Genomic DNA, 23836 nt, shown 5'->3' on the forward strand with positions numbered 1-23836 from the left:
GTTGCATTTTATTTTATTTTTCGTTATTTGATTTACTTATCCTAGACTTTGAAAATACATTGATTAATAATCAGAAATGTTTCTTGAGCATGTTTAAAGACGTCTGGAGTAATGATGCTGTGTGTGTGTGTGTGTGTGTGTGTGTGTGTGTGTGTGTGTATATATATATATATATATATATATATTATATGATTACTATTTTGGTGTACTTTTGATTAAAATAAATGCAGCCTTGTTGAACATAAGAGACTTCTTTCAAAAAATATGAATGATTCCAGACTTTTGAGCATCTCTGTGCCTCTTCCTGTATCTAACTAACAGTTGGATGTGTGTCTTTCTCTTCCTTTGTCGTCCTGCTCTCCTGAACTCGGTACCGTACAGGTTTCTCTCAGCTCTGCAGCCCGCGCCGGGCGCTCTCAGAGCAAGGCCCTCTCCGTCTCATCAAGAGCGCCTCTTTCTTTTCAGGTTGGCGTGTGTGTGTGTGCGCGTGTGTGTGTGTGCATGTGGCACTAGTGTTTTATGCATGTGCATCGAGGTGTTTACTAGTGCTTTATCACAGCATTCAGGACGTGTAACTGGTAAAGCTGTTCTCCTGAGATCTCTCTAGCTTTCACAAGCGCAGGGCTTCTTTCTCCCCCGTCCCCCATAATGCACCGGTTTGCCCTCTCCCGCCTGTTGCGTGTGCATGTGTCTGTGCTAAAGCGTAGGTAGATCACAGTGGTGATGAGATGGCTGGACGGGTGGTGGGTAGGGATTAAGCGAGCTCTTTAATATCAGCCCGGCGTGACTGTCTCTGCTTCCTCTCAGGACACAGTAACCCCATGGACATGCCGGGCCGAGGCCTGTATGATGAGAGAGACAGCGGCATTGCTCGCTCAGGTGAGTCCGTTCACAGTCATATGTGACCCTGGAACACAAAAATGGTTAGGATAGGACAATATTTGGCTGAGATACAGCTGTTCGAAAATCTGAGGGTGCAAAGAAATCTAAACATTAAGGAAGTCAACCAAATAGAAAAGTTTTTAGCAACCAATCAAAAATAACTAACTTATTTACTAAATGTCTTTTTCTTAATATCCTGAAAGAAATATCATGAAAGAAAAATCGATAATTTTGACCCATACGGTGTATTTTTGGCTATTGCTACAAATATACCCGACTGGTTTTGTCACACGAGACGCATTTATTATATATTTGTTTTTAATTTCTATGCTGCAAGTGAGAAAATGCATGACCGTATTCAATAACATTTTATCTTCCCGCTAAGAGTTCTTCTAAATAGCAGTAAAAATGGATGATGTCATTGTGCTCATTAATTATACACACAGTGATTGGTTGATATTAGAGGGGAGGAGTCTCTGTCCGATTTATTTATAGAAATGTTGTAGAGCGTGACAATTAACAAAGTAGAATAATCGCTGCTGATAGTAAGACATGCAAATGTAAAAGAAACAAAACTGGACGTGAGAATAATTGTTGCATTTTAATATTTTTATTGCCTTTTAATAATAATGTCCAGAAGATGTTTATTTTCTGGATACAGTGCTCTTAATCTTGGTGTCATTTTCTTATTGAACATTACCGAAGGTTCAAAACTATCAAAGGATTGGCACCTAACTTCACTTTCACATGTAGCTGTCATTGTTCTGTTGCGTCCTCGATATCGATGATACTGCAGTCAGGACACCGTGAAGCTCTCAGCACGGGAACATCTGCCCTGTGCCGCTAAGATGTGCAGCTTTCTGAAAATGCAGCAGACCTGGAAAAGCTTGTGCAATGGAAAGTGCCTGGCGACCTGGGCTGCATAGCTGGGATCTCTCGTTCTGGTTAATGCAGCATCACATGCACAGACGTTTATATTTAGCGGTTTCCAAAACTGCCCGCCTGCACTAGTAGACGAGAAGGCTAATTCGGGCCTGGGTCTCCATTGAGCTCTTTGAGCGCGTCACCTCTTTCTGAACAGCACTCTCCGGTGACCCTGAAAGCTTAAATGCTATCAGGCTTTCGTCGCTGCTCATTTCGTCATGTGATGGGTTTTTCTTAAAGAGAAATGCAATATTCCACCGTTTGCTTATCCAAGGAATAGCAGATAAAATTAAAGCTATCAGCGGTTAAGCAAAACATGTGCCAGTTACTATGGCATGCTCTCTTCGTTTTATCAAACGATCATAATCGCATCTATTTTGCAGTCCTTCTGTTGGCCTTTTATTTAGTCTAAAAACCCCTAATTCGGTGGCGTTTTACGTGTCATTTTATTTTTAAGCTCATTTTGGTCGATAGCCGATACCGATACTAATATTGTTTGGAAACGACACCAAGTCTCTCCTGTGCGGAAATCGAAGGAAAGGAAATTATTTCCCCCAGAAAGATGCAGTAGCAACCAATATATTTTATTTCAGAATTTAATACTTGTAGATGCTGTAAAGCAAAAGAGTGGTAAAAAATGCTGAAATTGTCTTTTAAAGCTCATAACGCGTTTAAAAAATACGTTATTATTAAACGTTAACGAATAAATGAAAAAAATATCAAAAATTATTTGCTGCGTTTGTAATTTTAATTTTATTTGTATAAGCTATAGCTTCTGACCTTTTAATTAAAAAATTGTTTTTGACCTCAATTACGGATTTATTTAATCGATAGTACAGTCTAAATGTAATTTGTTATTTTTGCTTTCATTTGATTTAAAGTAGGACAACAGCGCTCCCTACAGAATTAACTTCCTCACCAGGACCTGGGGGAGGCTGACGCTGTACTTATGACTGTTCATGAATGCTTTCTCAGTTTAAATGCAGCGATCCAAAACAGTGAATCTAGTCATCATTCAGGAACGATTTGCTTTAAGAAAGAGCCTCACTGTTAACACCATCATCTAATCTCTAGCACCCCCCGAGTTCATATGAGCGAACCTACTTCTCTTATCGGCACCGATATTTACATTTAAAGCCATTATCGGCCGATTCCAATATCGGTTCTGATAATATCGTGCATCCCTATTATTTCTATAGATATAAATAAACAGATATAGTTTGGGCTTGTAAACAAGTATTTGATCTGCGCATATTTCTCTCCTGATTCAGACGAGACCACTTTTATGTATTTTGAATTGGTCCTTTTAAAGCTGTAGTAGCAAAATAAATAAAGAAATGCTCAGAAATGATGCACAGAGAATATCCTTTCGTTTGCATGTCATCGCAAGAGTGGGTAATTTTGACCATTTTCTCTCCACAGCATCTTTAAGCAGCCTGTTGATCACCCCGTTTCCGTCACCGGGCTCCTCTCTCACCAGCAGCTGTGCTAGTAGCTACCAGCGACGCTGGTTACGAAGCCAAACCACCAGCCTGGAGAACGGTGTCTTCCCTCGATGGTGCGACTGCATCACACCGTGTCTACATCGAGTGATAGGACCAATAGTTAAAAGAAACTTTTACTCCACCTTAGTATGTCACAGTAGTGATATCTGCCTTAAAAAGGCTGTTAGAATAGCAAAATATTTAATAATTGCACGATTCATGACACCCGTTTAATCAAAGACAATAGAACGATGATGCAAACGCTTTAATTTATAAATATAAAATAATGTCTAGTACAGAAACTGAATTAAAAAAATTATTAAACTGCATAGTTCTCGCTGTATAAATAAAAAGCACAATATTCGAGATTCGGTCAAAAAAAAAAGCAGCCAGTGGTTTTCATGTTTGTTGTCTCCTAACGGTTTACATTCATTTAACAGACGTAACTGTGATCAGTTTGACATTTTTGGCAAAAAAGATTTCATTACTTTATGGGCACTCTCATGAGTACAGGAGGAGCTCTCTTTCACATCTCGTTGCGCTTGAATAGTTCACTGGCTAGGTTTAAAAAATGCATGCAAATGTAAACGGATTATGTAACGTTGCGTAACATTGCATCGTTGAGTGTAGCCGAGACAGAGGTTTCTACTGTAAGTGCAGCAGTTCCACTTAATGCATGGAAACTTGAGAGAAATTCATAAATGTCAAACAGTAGTGAGGACTCATTAGTGCGTCAGCGTGAGACTCTTTTCACCTGCTCGCATTTCCCTGTCTGATTCAGCGGTGTGTTTGCATTCCAGGTCTGTGGAGGAGAGCTTCAACATGTCTGACGAGAACGGCGGGCCGAGTTTGGGCGTCGCCAGGAAGAAGAAGATCGCCATTGGTGTCATCTTCATGCTCTCGCCCAACGAGGAAGAAAACGCCAAGTTCCAGGACTTTTTCTTCTCTCACTTTCCTCTCTTTGAGAGTCACATGAACAAACTCAAAAGTGCCATTGAGCAGGTTAGACGCGATTCGTGTTTTTGTGGTTTTCCGTCTCCCTCTGTTGCTTCTCTCTTACGGTGTGTGTGTGTGTGTGTTTGTGGCTCTCTGTTTGTTTGAAGGCTATGATACTGAGCCGCAGGTCAGCTGATGCCAGCCAGAGAGCTTTGGCTTACAGTCGCATGGTGGACGGCCTCAATGAGTTTAGGTGAGTTTGTGGTGACATGTCTGCAGACGCTGCTCACCAGGTGTTTTGTTATTTGCATCCACCATCCACAAGTCCAGCCAAGGTTTACTGGACACTTAATCCACTAATCCGCTCATGTGACATGAGACACACGACACTGATCTGAGAGCGCTTTTATATGCGATGACTACGTGTCCGATTTTAACGGACGCCTCCGGAGGCGTTGCTGGAAGTTTCCTGCGGCTGCACTTAGCTCGATGAACTTTGACACGATTCACACGATAACTCCCGTATCATGTTCAGGGCAACCAGAAGCGTAATGCATTCAAAGAAATAAAACCAAAAAATCAACCTGTCAGTCACACTAGAGGTGTCACATTTTTTAAATTCCGTCAATTGTCATTATAAAAAGGCATTGTTTTCATGCTTCCTGTGATCTCAGAGACACGCTAGCCTTGATCAGACTGTCGGTCCAAATCTGATTTTGTGCATGTCCCGGCTAAACGAGTTACTGATCAGATCTGGTTTGTGCGTCGTTTTACTGAATCTGAGCGGTCAGATTAAAAAGGATATCCAGGAATGGGATTTGATTAGGATTTCAAACCTTATATGAATGTAGCTTAAAACGAATTCGTTAAAAATCAGATTTTATATGATGCGTTTATTTATTTCATTGCCTTCCAGGCTGGTGAAATCTGATCGGATGTACACACAAAACAAAAATGCACTTAGTCTGAACAAGACTATATTGACTTCTACCAAAAGACAAACATCGTATCCCTGCGGTGCCGTCGAACATTGATCTGTTAGTTTAATGGAACTGCAGTATTGAAACTCTTTTGCTGTAAATATATTTTTAGTTAATAGATTAACCGTGAGGACTTTGTCATTTGCTTTGGATAGAAACCTCAACTAATAAATAGAAATAACATATGCACGTCTTGTTTTATCAACACCTAACATTTTTATAAATTTGAACTGTCCATTAATTTATTAGCGTTAAGTAGTAATGCTTATAAGTAGGAGCAGAATTATTATTATTATTATTATTGAAAGGAGCGTACAACATCTTGTGAAGGGACTGAGCAGAAGGCCTTGAGCTTGAGCTTCAGCCATGATCTGTGTAAAATAAGCTTGGCCCGTGTCAGTGCTTCAGAGGTGATCCACTATGCACCCTCTCATACCTCAGAGTCATATGCTTGTTGGTCCTTGTCCAGAGCAACCTGACCCCAGTTCCACAGAAACCTTATCTCCCTCGCACACTGTCAGGACGGACCAGAATAGTCAATAATGTGCAAGTGAACATACAAACAAATATTTCAGATTTCCCACCTCCAGCGGGATAATTATACACCTTGGCGTTCATCCTCGGGGGGTTGTGAAGTCAGTAAATCAGTGTGTGATGTTTTATTTGTGAAAATCAGTAGGCAGACAAGCTGTTAGCATTTTAATTAAGATCAAGGCAATCGAGCCTTTTTGAGTAGTGTCGGATCCTTAGCTAATTGGACTGACTAATTAATTATTTTTTGCCTGTTTAGTTGTGTTGAATCTTCTGGTGTATGACGCATCTTAATATTTGTCATGTATAGTGTGAATTTTTATGGATACAGCATGTTAGTATGAACACTTGAAGGTGTTATATTGTGAATTACTCTAATACCGTATCGCTTAAGTAATCACCCAGGTCTGATTTTAAATGATGATCGTTTAGCATGTCCTGTTCTGTCAGCCCTCGTTTCAGGCTCTAGGTTTGTGAAAGTAGACCTCAGAGCTCTTACCTAATCCAGTGCTAAAACGGTTCTGTCTGTCGGTTAGCTGCTGCTGCACGAGGCTTTTTATAGGTCACTACACACTAACTTCAGTACTGAGAAGTATAGTACGGCTTGGGAAGGGAGTACGTTGTCCTTTTTATTTTTTTTTAGTAAGTGTCAGGTTGTTGGCATCGCACTCAGAAGTTTGTGCAAACATCTGCATCTTTCCCAGTGCCTAATCAGCACGAGCGTTCCTTGTAATGTTAAACAGCGTTGCTCCATTGCAGATTAGTTTTGCAGAAGCAACTCGTGACTCTGCAGTCTTTCCTGAACTCCTACCATTTCGAGTAGCATCTGGGTGTTAAGCACTGGACGGCGGCCAACGCTCCCGGGCTGCATGACATTTCCAGAAGTTAAATATGCTGCAAAGGTCTTTCCCAGCTGGGGCAGCCCTGTGCAACTGAAGCGCTCTTTGTTTCAGCTGTTGACAAAAGCTCTTCTGTCTTTGTGTGTTGACGCCGTGTAGGACGACCATCTGCAACCTGTACACCATGCCGCGTGTGTCTGAGCCCGTCTGGCTCACCATGATGTCGGGTCCCCCTGAAAAGAACCAGCTTTGTGGCCAGTTCATGAGGGAGCTGGCCCTGCTCATGGAGCAAGCCTCCAAGAACCAGTTGAGTAACGTCACGCACACCCCTCAAGCCGCCGAACGCTCTTGATCATCATGAATGTAACCATTTGTCTCTCGCCTTTAGATTCCTCCCAGCTCTCCTCACCGCGGTTCTAACTAACCATCTCGCCTGGGTTCCCACGGTCATGCCCAACGGTCAGCCACCCATAAAGATCTTCCTGGAGAAGCACTCGTCTCAGAGCGTGGACATGCTGGCGAAAACGCATCCCTACAACCCACTTTGGGCGCAGCTTGGTAAATGATGCTTGCGAGAGTCTTAAAGTGTGTGCATTTCGCCACCTAGTGGAGTGTTGAAGGAGATGAGCTTTATAGCAGAGTTCGTTCTGGAGGCACCATAACAGTATGCATGGGCATTTCTGGCCTCTCCTAATGAGCTGATAAGCAGAAGTGTTTGCTCATGAAGGGTTTGAATGTTGGTGTGCCTCTAGGAACATTGCATTTAAACAGGAGTCTTCAGTGCTGTTGCATTAACATGAATCAAACACGCCTAAACCAGCTAATGAAGTCTTGACTGCTTGAAAATCACATTCAGCTGTGTTGAAGCAGATCCCTGGAACATCCACTTCCTAAAAATCTCACAGTGCACCACAAGAAACTGGGAGCATAGATGCTCACTGCCCTTAAAAATATATAAAGGTTCTCTATTGGCAGCTGTATGGTTCCACGAAGAACCCTTTAAAAGCAGTGGTTACCAAGCTGGGGGTCTTCGAAGATTTGCAAGGGTCGTCAAACTCGTTCCAGTTTAAGAGTTACAAATAGAAACAGTTGGAGATTACTTTTTACGTAACTAGTTTTAAATGTACCATATTGATATAAAAAAAAGCAAAGAGACAGAAAATGTATTAAAAATGTATTAAAGAAGTGCATTAAAATTTTATTACACCACAGTTTGCCAAACTGGAGTTAACATAATTTGACAAACTCTGCTGGGGCTTTTGCACCAGAGGAACTGTTCATAGTTCCTAGAACTATTCGTGGAAGTACCCGTTTTTTGGACGCGTTTGCAGCTAGAAACTAGGAGCGTTTTTGGTTCTAGGAACTCCAAAGCAGGAGCTCATTTAGTTCCTCCAAACAGAGCAGAATCTAAAACAGTTCTATAAAAGCTACCAGTGACGTAAGTGTACAGTGATTGGCCAAACTCTTACCCCAACGTATGTAAATGTTGACCGCTTCGAATTTTCTGCTGTCAATGCCAATAGACTCCTGGTCTCCTTTTTTTAACGGTTAAATAAAATTTTATTAATGGAAAAAGCATATCTATTTAATTAAAATCATGGAACTTAAACAATTTAACAATTTTATTACATTTTTCACAAAAAAAGACTTATGGCCCTATGAAACGTATTAGCATGTGTAATTTTGAAAGCATAAAAACAAGTTTTGTTTATTCTTACAATAGCCTTATTTTTTTTTCTTTTAAGAAAGTTCACAGCTCTGTTTATTTACACTTAAGGCATAAAACATTTGTTTAATTGATCATTTAATTAATGAATATTAAACTATTTTTATAAAAAAAATACTCCAATAAAAGTCAAATGCTCATGAAGTGGTTCTAGAGATGCTTAAAACCTATGACATGCCATTTAATAAGAAATGACACAGGGCTTTTTAGTAAAAGAATATAGTATAGACCTGTTTTAGAGGAAAGCTAAATTGATATGGTGCATCATTAGTATAATGGTAGGGGAAACCGGTGTATATAAAGTAACTCTAATCTGATTAAGGCCATTTTAAAATGTATTATAATCCAGTTAGCCAGTGTGTAAGAATGGTTTTGGTTGATGGTGTTGTTGTTCCTGCAGGTGACCTGTACGGAGCGATCGGCTCACCTGTGCGTCTGTCCCGTACGGTGGTGGTCGGCCGGAGACAGGAGCTGGTGCAGCGTCTTCTCTATGTGCTGACCTACTTCATCCGCTGCTCGGAGTTACTGGAAACGCACCTGCTGGAGAGCGCCGAGGACGAGGCCATCGTGATGCCCGGCTCGCTCATCACCACGTCGCTGCGCCGCGGAGAGGTGGAGGAGTCCGACTACGTGCTGGTCACCGTGCACAAGCCGAGCCAGGACTACCTTTCCCAGGGTGCTGAGGGGGAGGATGGCTACCCGTCTGATGACAACGGCTTACAGAGCGGCACGTACATGGACCCGGAAGCCCCAGGTGAGCTCAAGCGCCCGCATCCCGCCGCTCCGGAGCCGGGCCGAATCGGCGACGCTCCGGTCTGCAGAGAAGCAGAGAGCCCGCGCCTCGAGACTCGACTGGAAACCGTGCTCAAAGTCGGCTCCAACTCGCCGTGCGAGAGACGACCCTCGCTGGAGATTCAAGTGGATGAGGCGGAGCCGGTCGGCGTGCCCATCAGGATCTTCCATCCATCAGATATCCTGCTAGAAAAGAAGCCCCCCGACAAGAGCTTCGAGAACGCCGGGAACGAGCCCTCCGCTAAAGTCACATTCCTCATCGGAGACTCCATGTCTCCTGAATCTGACATGGAGAGTCGGCAGCAGAAGCTGGAGGAGGAGATCAAGAAGCACAAGAAGCTTCTCAAGGACAACCAGCAGAAGCAGTGTCACGGCGAGGCGAAGCTGGACCAAATCAAGAGCAGAACGAGAAAGACGTCTCAGTGGTGTCCGAGAGCGCAAGGCGACTGCGTGGACATGTTTGACGAGTATTTCAGCGATGACAATCCCGTGGAGACGAGGACTATTGACGACGTCTACCGAGCGGAGATGAAAGGCGCGGGAAGCGGTGGCCCGCGGTCGGACGCTGTCGGGTGTGAGTGCGCCGCGGGTGGCGTCGGAGCGGGCTGCTGTAAGACCTGTTCTGCCGAGCAGGACAAGGGCATCGAGATGTCGCTGAGCGTTCCTTCACAAGGCACCGTGGGGGAGAAAAAGAAAGCGGCGCCGCTGAACGACTGGGAGATCCCGCGCAACGAGAGCTCGGACAGTGCTCTGGGGGACAGCGAGAGCGAGGACGCCGGACAGGAGCTACCCCGGCAGGAGCCCGATGGGCCCTTCTACTCTGACGAGCAGGGAGACTGGCAGGATGAGCTCGAGGTGCCTTTACCCGGGTGAGAGCGCACAACCGGCTGTTTTGTATTGGCTTATCAGCTGTGTTTGGGCGAGTTTGTACAATATATCAGTATATTCTTATAAACTGCCATTTATATCAGTATGCATTCAAATTTTAGTATTAAGGGAATAGGTTACGTTTTAAATGTCGCATTTAGTTTAAAAACAATATTGTCAATTATGGTATATGTTACAACAAAATAATAATAGAACTGGTGTGTGTCTCCAAACAACAGCAGTGTTTGTGTGTGAATCTGTAGCTAGCTTTGAAGATTGGAGAGTCAGTGATTAATAACCCGTTACTACAGCCTCCTTACTGAAGGACATGACGCCTCGCTCATTCAAACGCCACCTACTGGCGGTTTTTGTTTTAAATCTTCAAGTGTCACTTAGTTTTGCCATCATTTATTGCTTTTTATTATATTAATAATACAATTAATGGAATGGTAAGAATATGACATAAGACATGACATACAATTAATAAGGCTAGAAAAACTTTGCCTAAGGTATGACTGCGGTCTAAATGGGGTACTTAGAAGAATGTTAAATGCCCCGGGAGGTACGCTACTGTAAAAGTTTGAGAGCCATTGATTTAGCTGACGCTCATCATTTTAGTGAGGAAAAAACAAACTAGTGTTAGGAGTTTTTGCTTTTGTAAATTGTATAATTAAGGGCCGCGAAAGTGTGTTTCAGCGGCACGGTTTTCTGTTTCTATTTCGATACGCATCTTTCCCACACCTCTAAACCTAACTATGTCATATGCACACCAAAGTCAGTTTCTGTGCATAAATAGCACACCAAATAGAAACCAAAAAATATGCCACCGAAACACACTTTCATGAGATCCGGTCATCCACTTCCACGTTTTTTTCGAGCAAATAGCAAATACACAACATATTACGGTCACAGTGGCAGTCTTGAGGAGTATTCAAGGTCATTTGTATCGTTGTATCTGATGATCTCTAATGAGGGCTAAGGGCCCCCAAAAAAGATGAAATCCTAGAGCCACCCCTGGCTACAATGTTAGTGATTTATTTATTCATTTATTTATTTTTTAAACCCTTTTTCAATTAATATGTAGCATTGCCTACATGGCTACATTCCCTTTATTTAATTTTTGATGTTTTTATAATTGAAACATTGTTTCATTGGACAACTTGGTGCAATAATGTGTGTATATGTGTGTGTGTGTGTGTGTGTATATATATGAGCAATTCAGCCACATCACCCAACCCATTATGAATGTTGCTAATGAACAAGGTTATGTGTTTTCTAGGGCGAAGCTGGTGGAGAACTACTCCAAACCAAGCATTGCCAACTTCGGGAGGTCACTCTTCGGTGGATACTGTCCCACGTACGTCCCAGACTTTGTTCTGCATGGAGCCCCCAGTGATGAGAAACTGAGGCAGAACCTCGTGTCGGATCTGGCCCATGCTGTGCAGGTAAATACCAAGCAGCGCCTGCCAAACACTTGAGGAACGATCCGAGTCCTAAGTGAGCAAAAATGTGTGAAGTGTAAATTGATTCGAGCTGGGTGTTGTCGTGCAGCATCCCGTGCTGGACGAGCCCATCGCCGAGGCCGTCTGCATTATCGCAGACACCGATAAGTGGAGCGTGCAGGTGGCCAGCAGCCAGAGACGAGCCTCGGACAAGCTGGGCAAAGAGGTGCTGGTCTCCAACCTCGTGTCCAACCTGCTCCAGTCCACCTTCCAGCTCTACAAACTCAACCTGTCGCCAAACTTCGTGAGTCAACTTTCTCCTCTTTCCTCTGCTTTATTTACATGGGGACATCTCTAAGTAGACGTGAACGCATTTTAGAGCTCTCACTGTTGTTCTATCATCTTATAATGCTAAATTAGCACAATATCATATTACAATTGTGATTAAAAAAATAAATACTACGGCGATTCGGTTCTCACGGTGTCCATAGGGAGTAATGTTTACAATAATATATTACATTTGATGGGTGTCTCTCATATTGTCATATTAGTGTGTTTCATAATAAAAATGTCTTGTTTTCAGTGTATAATGCATCTGGAGGACCGGCTGCAGGAACTCTACTTCAAGAGCAAAATGCTGGCCGAGTACTTGAAAGGACAGACCAGGGTGCACGTGAAGGAACTGGGCATGGTTCTAGGGTAAGGATTTATGCAATTAGTGGTCGACGTGTGTGTGTGTGTGTGTACTGTATATTTGTGGGGGTTTTTTTAATTATCAGCATTGGCTTTTTCTCTTTGCCCATTCTAGAGTTTTATCATGATAGCACACTAATGAGAACACTAGGGTATTACACAGAACCTCACACAAAGTAAACGCTATATCAGTAAGTGCATAGAGTTCGCTTTCTGTTACAATTCTTTATCATCTATCAGCGCTCGGCCAATGCACATTTCATTTAAACAAGCCTTTAACAACAAGTCTTACCAATCTTGCCCATCTTTTCACCTGTGCTGTGAATTAAGACTGAAGCTGGTGTTTAGAGCTAAACACAGGCAGGAGAGTTCGGTTATCACTAGAATTATATAAAAATACGTTTAACACGTTTTTACTGTTTTTAAATGAATAAATCGTGTGATGGCACGCTAAATCGTTTTCCGAATATGTCATCCGAAACATTTGTCATGCGTAGAAACCCTGTTTTTTATTTAACCGTCTGCTCTGGTTTATCCCCCCCAGGATCGAGTCGAACGATCTGCCCCTGCTAGCGGCCATAGCGAGCACACACTCGCCGTACGTGGCCCAGATTCTGCTGTAGGCCACACGGAGAGCGAGAGAGACTCCATTCCCCTCCGGCGGACGGGTGGGGGCCCCCGGGGGCCCCCCCGAGACTGCTGGAGCCGGGAGGCCGTTGGGGGGACGGTCTCGGGGCGAGCAGACTGCAGGACAGACGCTCTGCCGTTAACCCAGAGCTCCCCTCACAGTGACCTGGGAAGTACGACGTCTCAACGGCGGACGCACGGAGTGCATTTTTATTTTTATTCCATAAACCACGTTTTGTTTTTATTTCTCGTTCTTTTACGCAACGTAAGAATGTAAAAGCCAAAGAAGAAACCCGAGCAGCCCTTGCGTACGTCAAGAACAAACACTGAAGCTGTTCCTGGCACCTTCTTCAAATCAACGCAGGAAGCGGACACTTTTCTAAAATCAGTTTTATGATTTTAAATGAATATATCACGGACTGTTGTCGATCGATCGTGGCGGTGATGATGTAATATTCCTTTCTTTTGTGTTTACAAGCGAATTTACCCTGTCGTGTCCAGCTGAAATGAGCTCTACCTCAAACCTGCAGTATCTCACACACACACACACACACACACACACACACACACACACACATCATCTCACATCCTAAATCAAACATTTGAGGTAAAGTCTTCATTTAGTTTTTCAGTCACCCAATAATGAAAAGCATGAAACCGTGGCACGATTCTCATGAATGAGCTCTGTTTTTATCGCTTTAGCTGTAACAGAAGTGTTTACCTGTCCTGTGGAAATGATTGAGAGATGTATTTTTTATTTGAAGAGTCATTTAGACATTCTGTGTGATGCGATTAATCTTATTATTTTTTTAAGGGAATGATTCGGTCGAGAGAAACGCGACGGTCACCAATCACTACGTCAGGATTTGCGCTGGACCCTTTTTTTAACACTGATCCAGGGACATTCAACAATCTTCTTGTATTTTCAGGATTGAAATGCTGAATTGTTTTTTTTTGTTCACGTGTCTTGTTAGCTTGCCGATTGTTTACTGATGGAATAACTGAGAAATGGATAATAAAAGGAACACGCAAAGATCCAATCAGTCAGTGACTTGCGAAGATGTTTCTGAACGGTTGGCTTGCTTCGTCTTCGGGTCAGACCGTACATCCAAGTCTTAATCGACAAAAGAAAAATAGAATATAAAAACAAACCACAGGCTTGTTGCAGGTTATTTTAGCTGGTGAAAACATGTAGGAGTTGCTTCGGTGCAAAACATTTTGTATTAAATAAAAAAAGAAAACTATATCCATTTGTCTTCTCCAGAATGTGTATTTATATCTAATTATTTCTTTATACAAAAAAGCATTTAATTTATTTACTTGGCATGCATTGGTAAATGTTAGCTGTATATACTGCATAGATTTTCTTCATGTATTTGTACATAAAGCCTCTCTTTTTGACCTTATCTTTGTTTCCCAGTTTTTATGGGAATATTGTGCAATAAATATGCTGACAATACAATTATATACATGTTGTTGATCCTTCTTTTGTAGCTATCTTTATTTCTCTGTGCACGTGTGTGTGTGTGTGTGTGTGTGTGTGTGTGTTTATCTATAATGGGGTTTGAAAGTGTGGCGGAAAATGAAAAACATAATCTAGGTTATGTTAAATTGGGGACACCGAGTACGTGCACCCTTTGAAAAAAGATCAGATTTCGTTTTCCTTCTCAACTTCTGATCATCACGATTTCCAAATTTTACCATCGCATAAGCTGCACGTCAAAAATAATTTCAGAAATCTTTTCTGCTCTTCAAGACTGTATTTATTCAACCAAAGAAACAAACGGCAGTATTGTGAAAATTATTAGAATTCAAAATAATGTATTTCTGTTTAAACGGCGAAATATAATTTATGCTGTAATACAAAGCTGAATTTTTCGTTTTAAAAAGATCTCTATTTTAAATAGATGCTTTTAAACGTTTTATTCATTAAAGAATCCTGAAAAAGTTGGTTGTAAAATATCAGGATAACTCAAAATATAAATTCGAATAATTTTGTGAACGTACAGAGCAAGTCGCCTCATTCAGTGGACAGTGTAGTTTAGTACGCACTGGTTTCTTAGTGATTACCATAGTTTAGTACGCACTGGTCTTGCATCCCTCAGTGATCATCGTAATTTAGTTTGCGCATGCTTCATTGATCAATGTAGTTTAGTATGCACTTGTCTGTCAGATTAATGTAGTTAAGTATGCACTGGTTTTGTGTCTGATTAGCATAGTTTGGCATGCCCTGGTTTGTCCATCTGATCAGTATTGTTTAGTTAGTATTAGTCTTGCATCCTGCATTGATTGGAGTGGTTTAGTATGCACTAGTTTCACATCTTTCATTTATCAGTGTAGGTTTGCATGCGCTAGTTTCTTATCTGTTTGATCAGTGCAATATAGTGTGCATTAGTGTCACATCCTTCATTGCCCAATGTAGTTTAGTATGCACTTGTTTCACATCTGTCCGATCAGTGTAGTTTAGAATGCACTAGTCTGTCGATCCCTCACTGATCAGTGTAGTTTACTACGCACGGGTCTCAAATCTGTCCAATCAGTGTAGTTTAGTACACAGTGGTCCCGTGTCACTCACTGATCTCACATCTGTCTGATCAGTGTAGTTTAGTATGCACTGGTCTGGTGTCCTTCACTGATCAGTGTAGTTTAGTCTTGTGTCTCTCACTGATCAGAGTAGTTTAGTATGCACCGGTCTAGTGTACTTCACTGATCAGTGTAGTTTAGTACGCACCGGTCTAGTGTACTTCACTGATCAGTGTAGTTTAGTACGCACCGGTCTAGTGTACTTCACTGATCAGTGTAGTTTAGTCTTGTGTCTCTCACTGATCAGTGTAGTTTAGTATGCACCGGTCTGGTGTACTTCACTGATCAGTGTAGTTTAGTCTTGTGTCTCTCACTGATCAGAGTAGTTTAGTATGCACCGGTCTAGTGTACTTCACTGATCAGTGTAGTTTAGTATGCACCGGTCTAGTGTACTTCACTGATCAGTGTAGTTTAGTACGCACCGGTCTGGTGTACTTCACTGATCAGTGTAGTAGTTTAGTCACGCACCAGTCTGGTGTACTTCACTGATCAGTGTAGTTTAGTCTTGTGTCTCTCACTGATCAGTGTAGTGTAGTTTAGTATGCACTGATCAGTGTAGTTTAGTACGCACCAGTCTGGTGTACTTCACTGATCAGTGTAGTTTAGTCTTGTGTCTCTCACTGATCAGTGTAGTAGTTCACTGAGTCTTGTGTCTCTCACTGATCAGAGTAGTTTAGTATGCACCGGTTCAGTGTACTTCACTGATCAGTGTAGTTTAGCACGCACCGGTCTAGTGTACTTCACTGATCAGTGTAGTTTAGTACGCACCGGTCTAGTGTACTTCACTGATCAGTGTAGTTTAGTACGCACCGGTCTGGTGTACTTCACTGATCCGTGTAGTTTAGTCTTGTGTCTTTCACTGATCAGTGTAGTTTAGTACGCACCGGTCTGGTGTACTTCACTGATCAGTGTAGTTTAGTCTTGTGTCTCTCACTCTCACTGATCAGTGTACTTTTCAGTAGTTTAGTACGCACCGGTCCAGTGTACTTCACTGATCAGTGTAGTTTTAGTACGGTCTAGTGTACTTCACTGATCAGTGTAGTTTAGTACGCACCGGTCTGGTGTACTTCACTGATCCGTGTAGTTTAGTTTAGTCTTACACCGGTCTAGTAGTAGCACGCACTGATCAGTGTACTTCACTGATCAGTGTAGTTTAGTCTTGTGTCTCTCACTGATCAGAGTAGTTTAGTACGCACCGGTCTAGTGTACTTCCCTGATCAGTGTAGTTTAGTACGCACCGGTCTCCAGTAGCAGCAGCAGCAGCAGCTCGTCATGTGAATGTTGTTGAGGCGGCTCGGGGCTGAACTGCAGTCATGGGCTGTTGCTGGACGCTTCTGTTCGGAGGAACTTATGAACCTCCGATTGTTTATGATGCTTTACCGTCAAGAATGGAGAAATTTCCCAGGAACGAAGGATTGGTTTTTGTCAACTTTGTCTGTTTCTGACTCGCGCTTCCCTCCAGCAGCACTTTCACCAGTGACTTCACTTCACATGCTAACCGAAGCTAACTCAAATCAATGCCAGATTTCCCGGACTCTTCAAGAGGTTCACGATGACGTTTTTTTTACTTCGTTTCTTTTAACTTTTATATTTAACTTTATTTTATCGACACGCGTGAATATATGAAGTTTTTATATCCGGAAATCAGAGAGTTTAATATGAATTCCTCAGTGGATTTATCGCTGAAGAAAGCGCTGAAAACTCCTCCGACACGACGAACTGCTGAGGTAAATACACCCACAGAAACACTTCTATCGCTACAGACATGACTGAAAGAATACTTAAGAATGTTGATAACTCGCTAAATTTTGAAATATCAGCACGATTAAGCTGATTACTTTCGATTCAAGACTCATTCAGAACCGCTCGTGCTCGACGTTTGACTTTGTATATCAGTCTGTAGCCGTTTTATTGTTTTTTAGGGACTTAAAGTGATGTTTTTTAATTCTTCATGAGGTTATTTACGTTAGTACAATGGCAGATGTTCAGCTGGCCCACAGACTAACTTATCGAAGCAAAGTAAAACTGTAGTTACTGATCAGAAACATTAGCTGGAAGTGTGAACATTTGAAAGCAGTGCTGTGTTTTACGTCTCAAGTAATTTATTAATGGCAGAAATCAATGAAACTTTACGGCATTCCAGCGGTGCAGCCGCAGGCTGTGTCTCAAATCCTAGTGAACACACTGACTAGACATCGACCAGCGTTTCAGGGCCTCACGGTCTAAACAAACCTACTCGGATAGTTTTTTTTTAATGCTGGCCTGAATGACAGAGCTGCCACGAGCTGTTTGTAGTGTGTACTAGGAGTTGATTCACACATCTGGATCAAAGCTGAAGAAAACAGCTAAACAACACACAACCGACTCGCTTAGACTTTCACAGCGAATGTTAGGTGGCTTTTAAGAAGACAACAGTGGCATTCGCTTTTTGTCTGTTGGATTATTGTTATTACTTTTTTGATTTACAGAATAAATCTGGGTCATGGTATTAGAAGCGTGTTGCAAGTCTGGCTCAAGACGGCTCAGACATCGGTTCAAAGTGCAAAGGTTTATTCTCTCACAGTTGTGTTTTCAACCGGCCAATAATTGAGATGTCTCCAGTGCCGTGCCGAAATGGTGACGGGGTTTCCGTGGGGCCTAAATAAAAAGATTTGCCCCTCACGAATCCAGGCCTTGAAAGGTCTTCAGTAAGCAATGAATGAGTTTCCTCCAAGACTTCTGTCGTTTTGCTTGTCAAGTACATATATCTTGATTAAGAAGCTTTATAGAGATTTGCATTGGACACGAGACAAAAATATGAATGAAAAACAAATGTTTACTTTAGAAATCTGTCGGGAATTGTATTTTCAAACCTTGAAGCGTTTCATACATCTCTAGACATTTCCATTTAAAGATTAGTATTATTTTTATTATTATTATTATTATTTTTCCAATGAAAGGTGTTTAAAAAGCCTCGCATTTACGTGGATTAAAATAATTGTTTTGAATACAGAAAGAAATCCACTTGAAAAATTGCTGGATGTTTTTTTCCCCCCAATATTTTAGTGAATTTAAATAATTTATTTCTTTACAAAAACCTGTATTGCAGCTGCATAAGTTTGCTGCTTCTTAATGTTTTCGAGGCCGGCATAAGTCTTTTTTTTTTTTTTAATTCCACCAAACCTCACCCGTGTTAACCAGCTAGTTAGCGTGCCCTTGGTGTCAAATCAGCGATATTTGCAGTGACAGAATTTGCAATGCGCTAAAAAAAGGTTTTTAGTGGCAATAAAAGGGCAGCTGGCCCCAAACCGTGCCACCCTCGTTGTTGAGCTTGATGAAGCGGGTCACTTCCGTGCCAGTTTGGGAAGTTTAGGAAGCCGAGAGAAGCTGGTTTAGGGTTGGTCGTCTGCTTCGTTGAGAGCTTTCTTGTGTTTACAGGTAGTGAGGATTGTTTCCACAGAAAGCCGCTGATCAGACTCAAGAACACGAACTGCCCCAGCTCTCATTGCTCTGATACTAAGTTTCCAGATGGGTGTGTCGAGTATTACGTAAGAGCAAAACAAATATTCCTCGTCTCAATTTCCATAGCATTATGCCGTCCGCCTCGTCCCTCAGGCTGCTTTGCCTGATGTCGCTCTGATGTGGTCGAACTGCTCAAAAAGCACGTTGTGGCACAAATAAAGTCCTCAGACTTTTGCACAAAACCCTTTATAGTCAGGACACCCTTAGCAATAATTTGCTTGCTTAAAATGTTTTATAATAAATAAATTACAGAGCGCACCTTTAACTGCCAGAAAATAGTTTCTAAATTTGTTCGAAAAAATGTGTATGACTTTTGTCTTGTGAGACTTAGGCATTTTCTTAATTAGAAAAGCGATTAAATGTATGCTTACTACGATTTGGATCCCCTTGGAACTTAATTTTGTTCATGTAAGATGTTCCTGACTATTTGTATAAATGTCTAATTATTTGATATTGTTACTTTGTATGCAATTTAACAATTTATTGAAAGTAAAAAATATTTTTTAACTTAATTTAAACATGAAAAACTGTAAAAATCCTTTTATTATTTCTTAGACAAAATGCACACCTTCCCTTTTTTTTGCACAATTTAGAAACCTCTGAGTAATAAATGATATGAGAATTTTTGGACTGTTTTGGACTGTATGTACCTTTTGTATTTTTTTTGCGATCTACACGCCTTATATTATTGGTCTACCAGAATTTTGGATGAGTGTTCGGCGCTACGACCTTTTCTATTTATTAATTCAGGCAAAACGCTGAAAGGTTTTTTGTGGAATTGTAATATCTTTTACGTAAAAAATAAAAAAACAAGCAAAAAAAATAAAAATAAAAATGCAAGGCAAAATGATCAATTGAAGGAAAAAACCAAATGCTCTTTTTGTAAAATGATATCTACTGCATAAAAGGTCTGAACAAAACAAGCAGATAGACTGAAAGAGATGCAGGTTGACTCTCTGACAGCAGGCGGCGCTTATGAAACGGCGGCAATACGGTATTTCCCTGAAATGATCATTGCGTCATTAGCTACGTTGCTAATGTATTGTTCTCAAAGCCAGAGACGCTCCACGATATACAGTAAATTGCGTTTTAATGACCGCATGCGATCAAAGGGCCCTGAAATGCTTTGACAGGCGCTCGGAGAACCCCTGGAGCGAGAGACTGGCGGTTTGTCCTCTCGCTCGGCGGGATGCACAGAAACCCCGTCGGCGCGTTATCCATTCTGTTTGAGCGGCCCACACCCGCAGAGCTCCTGACCTCACCAAACCAGAGCATGCTTTATTTTTAATTGCGGCGCTGCAGAGCGTCACCCGGTCGAACCCGTCTCCTGTGTTCGTTTTTGTAGCTGCAGATCTCGCTGAAGGCTTCACTAGGTCAGTCTTAGGGGGTTACCGGTGAGCCATTGATTGATTTATTTACTAATGCTCATCCGTCTGTAGAGTTGGGCATCGTCTCAGTTTTCGAACCGGTCCGTGTTTTTCCACTGTAGGAAAGGTTGATCCGTGCCAGAACTGACTTCTTTCATATTTATTGACTAGCATGCGGAAAACTTCATCAGTATATGATCATAAACATCACGCGTACAGTATTGTTGGATCTGTGCGCGTTCAGTGTGGAAGCGTTGAGTGTATTTAATCGTTTTAATAGATTAACCTATACTTTATTTATGAAAATAAAACTGCGGTATTTTTAAGCGTTCGTTTCTAAACCTAAAATGTGGTTAAGCTGTATTCATTTGTGCTAATTGATTCGTTAGCACCATTTTATTACTGTTGTTTACTCTAACACTTTGGTATTAATCTAGTTGTTTTGCTGGGCTATTTTTTTATTAAAGCTAAAGAAAAAATCCTCTTGCCGTTTTCTAGGCTACAAGAATGTTTTGCAAAATACACAGAATAAATGACATTTTTATGCTGGATATTTTATCTTAATAGAATCATAACTAGAATCTGATTTTTAGCAGACAGTTGCTTGCAATCGCTCTTTTTCTTAAAAATACAAACAGGCAAATAAAACTTAGATTTTACCAAATAAACACAGCATAAAAAATGAATCAGAATCAGAATCTGTAAGCAGAATCACTAACATTCAAACGATGCTCATTAGATGAAGTGATTCATGTGAATTATCCCATGCTAAATTTCAGCACTGCTTTCAATGTATTGAGTGCAAATTCTAATGAACGCTTAGCCATTGATTTGATCATACGCAAGCAGGTTGTTGTTGATCCACGCATTGTGTGTGTGTGTGTGTGTGTGTTTTTCAGGCCCTTTAGCATAAGAAAACACTGAATCCCTCCCTGACGTGAGTCAAACTCATTCAGCTGGTCATGTGACTCTGAGATAATAGAGAGTTCTCGTATAGAGCGCGTTTGAAGCTCAAGAGCTGTCAGACAGCTAAAACTACATTCGATTATTTATTCATTTTTACTTAAATCTAACTAGCTGAATTTCAGTTGCCGAATAGATTCACAGGTAAAATGACTGGTTTGTCCATTAGGCTTAAGAGAGCACAAATGAATATATTAGCAAAATTAAATATATTATAGAATATATATATTACAAAATATTTTTTTTTAATAGAAATGAATTCCTTTTGTGAGTGATATTGTTTCAAATCATAATCGTGACTTGTATGTTCAGCACAGTTTGCGGTCTGCAATATTCATAATATGAATTATTAACAGTTATTAATATTAATTAGTCTCTTGGAAATGCAGTAGTGGTAGTAGCTTGGGTTAGGACGCATAAATGTGGATTTATGTTTGGCACAGTGTGTTTAAAAGTACATTTTTCCCTGATGACCGAACCGAGTGTCTAATAGGGCCTGATGAATAATCAAAGTAAAAGCAAAAGACGGTTTAGTGCGATTATGAAACGGCAAAGACTGTGTCATGCTTCAGGTTGAGGCTGTAAACTGACTCCACGTTGAAGTACAATGCCAGTAGGTCGCGTATGTCCATAAGCTGCGCCGTTAAAAAACAAAACCAACATAACAGGACATTAGAATGAGGTCAAACCTGAATTGTTAGTTTCGCATTGTTTTGATGTCGAGGCATGCTGGGAATGCGAACAGCTCGTTTACTTTTTGATACGTCGCAGAGTCCTTAAGAACCGTTCGCCAGTTTCCCCATGAACTACCAGGCACCGTACGTTCAGCAGTCCACATTACATCAACGAAAAGACCAAAGAAATGATGCTAACAATGATACTTGAAAAGCCAGACAAAACGGTAAAAAACACATGTTGGCTATTTATGTAAACGTGAAAAAAAAGAGTTGTGTTTGGTATTCGGGCCAGTGTTTCATTTCGTTCGGCTTCGGCCAAAAATGTTCAATTTCTGAAGGATCGTGTGACATTGAAGATGGCCGTAATGCCATAAAATCTAGATTTTATCACTGGAATAAATGACATTTTACAATATATTTACACAGAAAACTGTTAATTGTGACTTGTGTAGATATATCCGTGTCTGTCATTTAGGCTTTAACTGAAATATCCCCATCATTCATAGAGAAGTGAATAATAAGCAATAGCAGAGGACTGCATCGACTACAGAGGAAGGCTGTTTCGGTGTTGAATAAGCGTGATATGTTTGATTTTCCAGGTGGGTAATTAAACTCAATACAAGCACAGATGAATATAATACTACACGGATGCAAGTGAAAGAGCGCTTTATGTTTTTCAGGTAATTCTCACAGGTGAATAATCAAATGTAAAATCTGCATTAATGAAATCTATTTATTATTATTGTTTTGCACAACCGTTACACATACGCCTCTACAACTACAGCGTGCACTTCTGTATCTGTGACTAAAAAGTGTTGTTTTTCTTCTGAAATACTGTGACACATATTCCGATGACATATAATCTCAAACGGCATAGAAATAAACACAAATACATGTTTATAGTGTTTAGAAAGATTCTAATAGTGTTGGTTTGTTTACTGGTAGATTTTACGTTTCGTAATAAAGCATGACTTCAAAGCAAAAATGCAATGGCGACACTTCCGTTATCCCCCCTCTCAACATTTCAGTAGTCAGGTGGGATTTTTTTGTTCAGGTGACACTGCAGCTCTAATATATAGGCCTATTGCATCGACGTTTGGCACAAACGCTTCCTGTGATCAAGACAAGGTCAATCCTTAAACTATCCCACTGACGCTTCAGCGCTGCGGTGTATTGTGAGAGCGTACTTCGACGAGTCTGAGCACGCGAGGAGTATGCGCTTTGCATGTTCTGTTTCCCATGCCATTCATCTCTCTAGTGGTGTTCCTGTGGCCCGCGGCTCTGCACAGGTGCCACTTTTCAAGCTTTAAAACTCACAAACACTGAATTCGACCAATCACCGCAGATTAGGGTCACGCAAAGGAGGGGAAAAAATTAAATAACGTGAGTCGTTGAGCAAATAAGAGGAAAATAAATGCATGTTGTAAGAAAGCAAAAGTGTTTTTTGACATTGCATGCTTGTCAATCTGTTGTCGGGGTGTATCGAAACCAAAAAATTAACCTTTTTTACCCATTTTAGGGGCACTTGAATAAGTATAGATGACCCTGGACCACAAAACCAGTCATTTTGAGCTTTCCATTGATGCATTGGACAATATCTGGAATCTGAGGATGCTAAAAAAGTCAAATGTGTAGCAATGCAAATGATATATTCATTTACTAAATATCTTAATGGAACGTGATCTTGATGATTTTTGGCATAATGAGTAATTGATCATTTTGACCCATACAGTGTATTTTTGGCTATTGCCTCAAATGTATTTGTGCTGCTTGTGCGCACATAAAAGGGTCAAGAAGATAACTTTTGTGTCCTGTGCTGATTTCAAGCGCTTCACACCGGATCTCACAGCGCTGGTCATGCGCTCGAGACCGATCACGCGAGCGCCTATAGATACTGGTCATAAATAGGACCGATGCGTGGGAAAAGCCATGTGACTGAAACACAAGAATAATGCGTGGTTGTGTCATTTTCTCCCTGGCAGCGGGAGGGTTTCCAGGCTGGCAACGGCCCCTGCCCTCTTG

The 23836-nt window shown here is 41.2% G+C and overlaps 2 protein-coding genes across 16 annotated transcripts in view; both read left to right on the forward strand.

Moving 5' to 3' along the window:
* Nucleotides 1–14190, forward strand: part of fnip1 (folliculin interacting protein 1) — a 27192-nt gene extending 13002 nt beyond the window's left edge. For 3 of the 5 annotated variants that reach the window (XM_043221194.1, XM_043221192.1, XM_043221196.1), the window contains exons 7-18: nt 382–465; nt 808–879; nt 3229–3364; nt 4091–4292; nt 4394–4479; nt 6736–6882; nt 6965–7134; nt 8703–9963; nt 11241–11406; nt 11513–11707; nt 11987–12102; nt 12641–14190. In XM_043221194.1, the coding sequence (XP_043077129.1) occupies nt 382–465; nt 808–879; nt 3229–3364; nt 4091–4292; nt 4394–4479; nt 6736–6882; nt 6965–7134; nt 8703–9963; nt 11241–11406; nt 11513–11707; nt 11987–12102; nt 12641–12719 (2714 nt within the window). In that variant the 3' untranslated portion in view covers nt 12720–14190. The remainder of the gene's footprint in view (nt 1–381; nt 466–807; nt 880–3228; nt 3365–4090; nt 4293–4393; nt 4480–6735; nt 6883–6964; nt 7135–8702; nt 9964–11240; nt 11407–11512; nt 11708–11986; nt 12103–12640) is intronic. The other 2 variants (XM_043221197.1, XM_043221195.1) reach the window with 1 other exon arrangement.
* Nucleotides 14191–16551: 2361 nt separating this feature from the next.
* LOC122326357 (rap guanine nucleotide exchange factor 6-like) overlaps nt 16552–23836 on the forward strand; it is a 66916-nt gene continuing 59631 nt past the window's right edge. For 8 of the 11 annotated variants that reach the window (XM_043221189.1, XM_043221178.1, XM_043221186.1 and 5 more), the window contains exon 1: nt 16553–17033. In XM_043221189.1, the coding sequence (XP_043077124.1) occupies nt 16929–17033 (105 nt within the window). In that variant the 5' untranslated portion in view covers nt 16553–16928. Of the gene's footprint in view, nt 17034–23836 lie in introns of all 11 variants that reach the window. The other 3 variants (XM_043221187.1, XM_043221182.1, XM_043221185.1) reach the window with 3 other exon arrangements.

The sequence above is a fragment of the Puntigrus tetrazona genome, chromosome 21 (genome assembly GCF_018831695.1).
Source record: "Puntigrus tetrazona isolate hp1 chromosome 21, ASM1883169v1, whole genome shotgun sequence".
NCBI classification, from domain to species: Eukaryota; Metazoa; Chordata; class Actinopteri; order Cypriniformes; family Cyprinidae; genus Puntigrus; species Puntigrus tetrazona.